This window comes from Rhinoderma darwinii, chromosome 2 (genome assembly GCF_050947455.1).
Source record: "Rhinoderma darwinii isolate aRhiDar2 chromosome 2, aRhiDar2.hap1, whole genome shotgun sequence".
Lineage (NCBI taxonomy): Eukaryota > Metazoa > Chordata > Amphibia > Anura > Rhinodermatidae > Rhinoderma > Rhinoderma darwinii.
The window spans coordinates 437886197-437896592 of NC_134688.1; the positions used below are offsets into that span (position 1 = coordinate 437886197).

At 37.6% G+C, this 10396-nt stretch overlaps 1 protein-coding gene across 1 annotated transcript in view; it reads right to left on the reverse strand.

Annotated features, from left to right (window-relative positions):
* The window catches only part of EPHA3 (EPH receptor A3), a 349426-nt gene extending 341767 nt beyond the window's left edge, over positions 1 to 7659 (reverse strand). Inside the window, exon 1 of the mRNA XM_075854459.1 lies at positions 7481 to 7659. Coding sequence (XP_075710574.1) covers positions 7481 to 7571 — 91 coding nt within the window. The 5' untranslated portion in view covers positions 7572 to 7659. The remainder of the gene's footprint in view (positions 1 to 7480) is intronic.
* Between the last annotated feature and the right edge of the window lie 2737 nt (positions 7660 to 10396).

The window sequence follows — 10396 nt, forward strand, 5'->3', positions numbered from 1 at the left end:
GGTAATTTGGCTATTGAATTAACAGCAGTGGCTACGTATAGTTTAGAAAAGTCATTATGATCTCTCTAAAATAGTCATTGCTCGTATTTGATAACTAGTGCAAGTACAATTGTAGCAAAGCTGAGATTTTCAGATATAGCAGAGCTGAGTTGGTCAGATGCAATAAGGCAGAGTTGCTTAGATGTAGCGGGAAAGGTTTTCAGGTCGAAGTTTTTCAGATGTAGCAGTGGTAATTTTGTTAGATGTAGAAATGCTAAGTTTGTCAGAGTTTTTCATTCAACATAGCTGATTGCTATATCAGTTTATTTGCTACTTATGTTTTTTTACATAGGACTGCAGATATTCTACAAACAATACAGCCCTAAATTGTTAAATCACAAATTCATCTCTACTACAGGTAACATATAATAAGTCACTACATTAACATAACTCAGTAGGTTTACATGCGTTTCAGCAATTGTGATAAAAGAAAATCACATTCCCCCACTCCCTATTCGATGCTAAACATTAGAAATCGACTTATCGCGTAACCAAAAATGAAAGGCCATGAATCCTTATACGTGATAACTATGTATAGTCTTTCTTTCTAATCTCCCTTGTTAGGCTTTAGATTTCTTCTGCGAATGGGAGACTGGAAGTAGCTGTCTGGTGGATAACCACCATAGTCAGCCATATTAGCAATTATAGGGGTGTTTATCCCGTCATCTAGTCACCCAGAGGCTCCTCCCTTCCATCTCGTAGGTCTCTATGGAAGTCAGTAACCCTGAGATAACCCCCCCCCCTTCCATCGCTCTCACTGTGCACAGGCATGCTTCATTCAATCTATGTCTATAGGAAACATTATCTGATATAAGCAGCCACATACTTGTCCATGTGTCGGACAGACCAGAGCCTTCACCCAAATTTATAGCTAAGAAGAAGATGGACCTCATTTATTAAAAACATTGCCCAAGGCTACCCATCAGATTTCAGCTTTCATTTTTCCAGCGCAGGTTAGAAAATGAACGAAGTGGTCTGATTGGTTGCTGTGGATAACAGCTATACTCTGTCTGCATGAGTTTTCATACATGAGGGCCAATATGTGTTGAGCTCCTCGCAGCCCAAGTTCTTCACCCTAAGCCTTTAGTATAAAAGCATCTTGTGGACCGCCAGCGCAGATGTCTATCTGGTACTCATCTGTAGTAAGCAGACCGTTACATATGGGCTTCTTTTAAAGGGATTTTCTTCCTTCCCTATATAATCATTACTTTGTCTATAGCATTTGGAAGTAATTAAAACTAGAGGATATCACAAAGACAAATGAAGACTTAATAATACAATGATAATGAGAACTGTGCGCTTCTGCTATTGTTGTAATACAAGTGTACACAAGGAAACTTCTTTTGTTCAAAGCCAGTGTTTGAAGACTACAGATGTAGCAGAGCTGAGCTTGTCAATAGCACAACTTGTGTATTTATAATAATTATATTCAGATATAGCAGAGCTGAGCTCTTTGGGGCCACATTGTTAACGTTCATGATGAATTTCTACGTTAATATATTTTAGCAGGTTTTTCTGCAGTCCTATGTAAAACTATAGATAATGCATTACTACATGAAAATAATTTTTGTCAACAAACTGAGCCCGGCTACAGCTGTATATTCCAGGAAATGTTAGGATTTAATACATTGCGATTTGTCATCGGTTCAGCTCAGCTCTGCTACATTTAATGGAATTGTACTCTATTATAAAATATACTTTATATATAATTACAACAAATCTCTAATAATGTGGCAATGATTTATGATATATATTGGATTTTTACATTTACCTTTCTCCTTATTGTCTCTGCTCTCACAAACAAAATATTATTAAAACAATCCAGACTGTCAGTAAAGCTTAAATACATTTACGTATAATCCTGTTAATGACCTGGGTCAAAAGTTAACTGTTAAAGACTATAAACCAAGGGAATTCAATGTGTGCCCTTAAGCCGACACACCAGGAAAAACATAGAGGCATATATAAATATATATAATGCTTCAGTCATGCATATGTAGCAGAGTTCATTTGTCACATTTACAGTTTTTGAACCCTATGGTGACAATCTCAAGACATAACTGCAGTCCTATAGCAAGCCACGTAGATCACGTAACATCAACCTTTTGTGGCACACTCCGTTCTACTTAATTGACAAGATCAGCTCTGCTACATCTGCGTTTCATTATTTTTCGTTTTAATAAGTGATTGATAAGAAAAAAGTTTCAAAGTAAAAGTTAACAAACTATCTATAGCAATCTACAACAGATCTATATACCAATGCTTTATCATTGAAAAGAAGACATTAAATATACATACTTGGCATTTTAGATTTTTTTCAAAAATACTTAATTACAGAATCTAAGATGTACTAATGTAGCAGAACTTGGGGATTTGTCACAAATTGGCTACAGTGTTCCATAGGACACTATGTACATTATCATAGCAACCAGAGTTAAATGGCAAATTTGCTACATCTACTGTATATATACACATAAAAAGGAGAGAGATTACACAACTGATACTAATAGTACAGTACACAAAGTATAAACAGATTTACACCCAGTAGTAATACTTGTGTATCAGAGCTAGTTTGTCATTTGGAATAATTCATCCTGATATCACAATGCTTTATCTACTGTTTCATAGGACTTCAGGTACTGTATACCTGCTGCATTATCTTAACCCAGCACATTATCATGGCACATAGGCAATACAGCCAAATAGAATTAAATGGCAAATTCAGCTCAGCTATCTCTAGAGGTAGCGATTTTTTACTTGAATTTTGCCATGTTAAATACAGTGGCAACTTTAACTTGACTTTTTCAATGGTTTTCAAAGCCGAAAGTGATAATTTATCACGCTGCAGAAAATTATTAGAGACAAGATAAGGATTGCTCCAACTGTATACAGATGTAGTCGAGTTTAACTTGACTCCGATGACTTACTGCAGCGTGATATCACACAACAAAAGCCATTGAAAAAGTCAACTTAATGTTTCTTGCCACTGTGTATATAATGCATTAAAAGTCAAGATAAAGATGGCTACATCTGTCTACCATACACATAAATAGGGGATTGTTTACACAACTGGAACTAACAGTACATACACTCGAAGTATAAACGGATTTACACCCAGTCCTGATTTAGCAGAGTTACATTTGCCATTCGGCAGAACTCATCTTGTTTGATATCACATTGCTTTATCTATGGCGTCGCATGGGATTTTAGGTAAACGGCGTTATCTTAACTCAGTACATTACCATGGCACACACACCATGCAGCCAAAAATAGCTAAATTACACATTCAACTCTGCTTCATTTATATAGACATAAATAGTTTATTATTTACACAAACTCTTATATATAAAGATTTAGTAGCTGAAATTCCCAACTTATTTCTGGACACTATAACCAGAAATAGGTTTAGAAAACCACTGATAGCACATTGTGATATTACAACACATGCCAAAGGACAAATTCAGCTCCACTAGGATGACACAAATAATACTGACACATCTGGCTATATTATACATAAAGCTGCATTTGTGAGATTATATATATATACACATACATACCAAATTATAGTAACCACAAAGATTCTATCAATGTGACATATAGAAATGTACAAATACACATGTAGACCAGATAAAGCTGCGTTCACCAGGCCAATGAATATAAGTGACAAGTCAATTTCTAGTTAATTAAGTGACTGTTCAGGAAACAATTGTGGGCAGGGGGGGGGGGGGTGCCCTGTGTTTTAAGCCTTGAAAATAGCACTGAGGTCCATCTGTTCTGACAGCAATTGCAATTTATTGGGGGCACACATTGCCCGCAGTCATGTTAGGAGTGTGGCTTTCATTCCTCCTTTACTTACCAATTCAGTGTAAATGGAATAGGCTGCCCACTTTGCTTAGCTGTGAAAGACAGGACAGGCTTGGAACAGGCAGACATGGGAAATTTACATTTGCTAAAGTCTCGTTGGATTAATGATGTGGGAATTATGGGTAAATGTGCTAAATGGAAGCCTAATAATATAAGGTCAAACTGACATCTTCTAGACAATTTCCACTAGTAGAGGTCCTATTCATCACACATATACTACTGCCATGTAATCTGTCAAATAGAATATATTCTATATAATATCTATCTATCTATCTATCTATCTCTCATCTTGTATCTATATCATCTATCTATCTTAATACAATATACAATTCATTGTCACACAGTATCACAATATATTATCTGCAGTTCCCATAGGAAAGCAGGTAAACCCACTCAATTATGTAAGCCAAGTGACTTATTAAGGCGCTCAAAAGAAACCGTGAAATGGCAAATTCGGCTCCGCTACCTCTTTATATATGGGAGCAAAATGTGAATGCCAGCTTTAGGGAATGTGGAGTTTATCATGTGCATACTAACTTTACTTGAATTATCGGGTGATATTTCATACATATTTTATATTATTTTCAGTTCAGCTCTGCTATACATGTTCGTTTGTCAAATTTGTCAAAGGCAGATCTGTCATGGTATTACTCAATAATTTCTAAATAAAATGTCTATCTATCTATCTCGTATCTATCTCAATCATCTCGTATCCCTCTAAGGGCATGTTCAGACGTGGCAGAATTTTTCCGCTGCAAATGTTGGGGCTGATTTGGGGCAATTACGCAACGAATCTGCACCAACATTTGCATATTTGACAGGTAATTCAGACGTTGCAGATATCACAGCGGACTTGCCACACATTTCAGTTTTTGCAATGCAAAGGCTGAAATCCACAGTGAAATTCCGCTGCTTCTCCACAACGTCATGAGCATGCTGCAGAGGGAAAATTCTGCACCGCAGCCTGATTTCCGCACAGTTATTTTCTGCAACGTCTGAACTAACTTTCCTAAAAATGTATAGAAACAAGTGTAAAAAGCGGCTGCTGTAGAATTCTAGCGAACTGTCCGCAGCGGAATTCAACCGCAATTCCACCACGTGTGAATGACCCCCTAAGTATAATCTATTTTTATGTCTATTAGAATTGGTAAAAGGACCAGCCCATCCACATATCCGTGAAGCCATTGTACTGACACAATGCTCCGCAATGCATTCTTTGTACCAGGCAACTAACAAAAACATTAATCACATTTCCTCTAATTTTTGGCATATAGCAGCACATGGGGGGACCCTGCAAGGAACCTGCAAACTTCCATTAACATTCCAGGATAAAATGATCCCACTTCTAGTACCATGCTGCTCAGCTAGTCGAAAGGTGAAACGTCTGTTTATTATTTCCTGGAGAAGATTTTCCCCGTGAACCATTCTTCACCCACTTTATGTAGAACATTTTGTAATATTTGACATTTCTGACTTAGTTTTTATCACTGATGAACAGAGCTGTGTACAGGATCACAGGAGGGTACAATCCACTGAGGAATAATTGCCTAACTTAATTACAAAGGATTTACTCCTTCCACAGTGTTTGCCTCATAAATTCCGCTGCTGCAGATAAAGCCTCACACGTTGGGAGCTACCACTTTTATTTGTATTCCGCCGGCTTGCCATAATTTCATATTTTTAAGCAGATGGCCTATTGAATGTGGATGAAAGAGCCACAATATGGGTCTTAAAGAGGTAAACATAGGCTGAAAGTAAATTACTGTACAATGATTTGTGGATGCAGCAGAGCTAAATTTGTCATCTGTTTCTTTTGTGCACCGTGATAAATCACTGAGTAAAGAAAACTGGCAAATGACAACGTTGCTTTAGTGACAAGTTATGTTTTCGGAATATCTACCAAATGATGTAGTAAATCCGAGGTTGTCAGTGCAGCAGAGCTGAGAGTGACATTTAGCACAACTTATGATATCATAATCTGTTATCAGCAGTTTTCTGCAGGAATACATGTGAACCTACTGAGTCTGCCTAACTTTAGGTTTTAATGATATTCAGTAGTTAAGTCGCAAGTTCAGCGTGTATATATATATATATATATATATATATACACACACACACACACACAGACACATACATCATCTCCCATCCCTTGGTATAACTTGATGGACATATGTATTTTTTCAACTATATATATATATATATATATATATATATATATATATATATATATATAAATCAAAAAGCAGGCAGCACTCAAAGATCAGTGTAAAAATAGCTACTCTATTAGCACCTGGGCTAATAAAGTAGCTCTTTTTTTTCTCCATTTATTTTGGAGTGCTTCCTACTTTTTGATTTTCTTTTTATCCATGAAGGGACGACGGTCAAGTTCTTGGGGCGCGCACCCTCTTATTATCACCGATATATATATATATATATATATATATATATATATATATATATATATATACACACACATACACACACACACACACACACACACACACACACACACTCACACACCATTGAATAGATATACACACAGTATATTGAAAACATTGTGTGCGAATTTCCATATATGTGTCATATAATATAATTTTAGAGCACCTACTCTATACCAGACCATAAACACACGATATATATATACAGTACACACACCAACACTGATCACTTTTAACAATGTATGCTTTACTATACAGCACATATTTCATAATCATAATTAAAATTAATAGAAGAATAAAAGGGCCTTACTAGTAGTTTTTATAAATCTAATATAAAAAATGTAAGGGAAATAAGATGTGGTAGTGCTGACTTTTATCAATGGAGTAGGGCTGAGTTTGTCATTTGGTACAACTCATGTTATATCATAGTTTATATGATCCTGAAGAAGCTACTGTGCAGGATATTCATAAACATCAGTAATAACATGTATGTTACATTACTCAACATATGCCCCTAATTCAGAAAATATTGCCAAAAAAAATTAAATTGTAAACTACAAATTTTAAAGGTCATTTCTTGTACTATGGACAGATAGATAGATAGATAGATAGATAGATAGAGATAGATACTTTAAAGTTAACAAGTAGGAGTCCATCCTGGGAATCCCCAATCCAACAATAAGTTATTATTTCTAAGAAGAGTTCTGAAAACATGTGAATCTTAGATATCACAAATAGCATTACACACTTAAAGAGACAGGATCATCAAAATGCCATTCACTTAATGTACTAAGCCGTCATCTAGGGGGGATACAAACGTAACTTATACAAACAATCAGTGAGAGAACAAATAAAGTGGATCTATAAGATACTTAATATGATATACCAAAGTCAGCACTGAACCCGAAGACCCAGCGCACAGGTTCATAGAGCTCCCTGCGGTCCCTTTAAATCTTGTAACATTTGTAACAAATTCAAACATCAAAGGGATGAAACGTCCTCTGACGCCGGAGTTCCTGGACACATTGATAGATAAATGCACTTTAGGAAGATGTTGCGGATCTGAAGGAGCAGATCAGAGACGCAGAGTACTAGAACAGCGTCTCCACTAGTGATTTTGTAGTCGGATTTTCTCTTACCTTCATTGGGAGGATGTGGGATCAGTTGTGCTGAGCAGCTGAGCGAGATACAGGACAGGAGGCAGAGGATGGAGCAGAGCTGACAATCCATTCTTGGCCAGTGCCGGGTGCTGGAAGGCGCATATTATCTATCTCCAGCACTGAGGATGATGTGACTCCGGCTCACAAGTTACCATGCTCTCCCCAGCAGCCTGATGTCAAGTTTGACACAGGAGATAAGGAGGAGTCTGCTGCCTGCCTGCTGCTCCAGCCTCTGCTGCCTCCTCCCTGGGTCCTAGACACTGCCTCCTAGTCTCTAGTGCCAGCTTGTAAAATCCACTGCCAGCCAGGGTGAGGATTACTTCACCTGTGCGCTGCCATCAGGAAATTAAATTACCTTTTTACGACTCCTGTGTCTTGCAGAGGTGCAGCTTGGTTTACCAATACAGGAATAGCATTGGACAGACTGGTGCTCGGCTAATAAGGGTATAAAGGGACAATTGTCAATGAGCAGATATGAGGGAACCTTGTTTATCTCATCTGTGTATAACTGGAGTAATATATTATAAATATTTATTACTATAGGTACATATATATAATAATATTGATTGCAATATTGCTGTATTATGTATATGGAGACAGAAATTAGTTACTGCGGGATAGGACATAGAGTTCTACATTTAATGTACAGCCATGACTTACAAAATAATACTTCATGTATTTGTACTGTGGCTGGCATTGTTGGGGCATATCAGATAGCACTCTGTGTAGGCACTGTAAGGGGGCACTGTCGCTCGAATTGTATCTATCTATCTAATCTATCTATCCTCATATCTATAATCTATCTACAGATACAACAAAGTAAGGGTATGTTCACACGAGTTCATTACGTCCGTAATTGACGGACGTATTTCGGGCGCAAGTCCCGGACCGAACACAGTGCAGGGAGCCGGGCTCCTAGCATCATAGTTATGTACGACGCTAGGAGTCCCTGCCTCTCCGTGGAACTACTGTCCCGTACTGAAAACATGATTACAGTACGGGACAGTTGTCCAGCAGCGAGGCAGGGACTCCTAGCATCGTACATAACTACATAACTATGATGCTAGGAGCCCGGCTCCCTGCACTGTGTTCGGTCCGGGATTTGCGGCCGAAATACGTCCGTCAATTACGGATGTAATGACCTCGTGTGAACATACCCTAAGGGTATTTTCACACAGAGGTTTTTTTCACACGGATTCAAGCAAATATTCTGCGCCTAAATCAACCTGAAACCTGCCCACCAATTTGTCTTCCGTTGATTATAATTGGAAATCCACGTTGTCGTTCAAATGGTGCAGAATTTTCACATTTTCACGTGAATTAGCCCCATTGAATGAGGCTAATCCGCATGTAGTGTGCCTATTTCTGGTGCAGATGCCCCTTCAAATCCGCTTCGGATATTTCTGCCTCCCTATCTGTTGTTTGAGCATACTGTAGCCTTAGGGCACATTCAGACGTGGCGGAATTGCTGTGGAACTCCAGCGGCCGTTTTTTACATTTGTTTCTCTACATTTTTAGGCAAGTTAGTTCAGACGTTGCGGAAAACTCCGCTGCGGACCATAGGCTGCAGTGCGAAATTTTCCCTCCGCAGCATGCACTGTCTGTTGCGGAGAAGAAGCAGAATTTCACTGTGGATTTCAGCCTTTGCATTGCAAAAACTGAAATCTGTGGCAAGTCCGCTGTGATATCTGCAACGTCTGAATTACCTGTCAAATATGCAATTGTTGGTGCAGATTCGTTGCGTAATTGCCCTAAATCTGCACCAACATTTGCAGCCAAAAAACTCTGCCACGTCTGGCCGTGCCCTAAAAGTCATTCAATGCAGCTAAGATGAATTCTTCATTTGTCAAAATGTATCTCGATACAAAATTATGATGTGTTATTCGTGCTTTTCCAGGGTTGTGGATAATACTTAATTCTGAGGGTTATCACAGTGGAAAATAAATATTCTATGTGCTATCTATCTCTCTCTTGTTCTATCTCATGTTTCTATCTATCTATCTATCTATCTATCTATCTATCTATCTATCTATCTATCTCATATCTATCTATCTATCTATCTATCTATCTATCTATCTATCTATCTATCTATCTATCTATCTATCTATCTATCTATCTATCTATCTATCTATCTATCTATCTATCTATCTATCTCATATCTATCTATCTCATATCTATCTATCTATCTATCTATCTATCTATCTATCTATCTATCTATCTATCTATCTGTCTGTCTGTCTGTCTGTCTGTCTGTCTGTCTGTCTGTCTGTCTGTCTGTCTGTCTGTCTGTCTGTCTATCTATCTATCTAATCTATTCATTTTACCCGAATTACTGTGGTTTAAATGAGATATTTCTTCCAATGATAAGTACTGTCAGCAGCAGAAAATCTGGTTGGATAATAATGTTTTACAGCAAAATTATCAAAAAGTTTTGATAGTTATATACAGTATACACATGTAGTAGTTTATACCAGGAATTATTATTCAGAAAGTCCTCTCCCCCTTGCCGAATCGAGGGTCTCTAGATCCTTCCCTGGAACTTGAAGCGTAACAATAACAGTTCTTGTTGTAGAAGTTGGAAGCCTGAATCTGTGCCGCTTGTGAACTCCTCTGTTTTTGTAAATAATCTATATATTTTTTTCTTATCCCCTGTACTGTAGATATATATATTGGTCATACAGCAGAGGTCACTGATATTACGATACAGAACCGTACAGTTACTATAAACCACTACTAACCATATTGTATTTGTATTATTGTGGAATTAACAGAAGTTACTTATAGTTTGTGAAAACTATAGGACCAGTGTTCAGTATATTGAACCATATCCACCAGCATATGTTATAATACCTGACGACTGTCAAGCAGTTTTATGGTTTATTTCAGTTCTGGCTA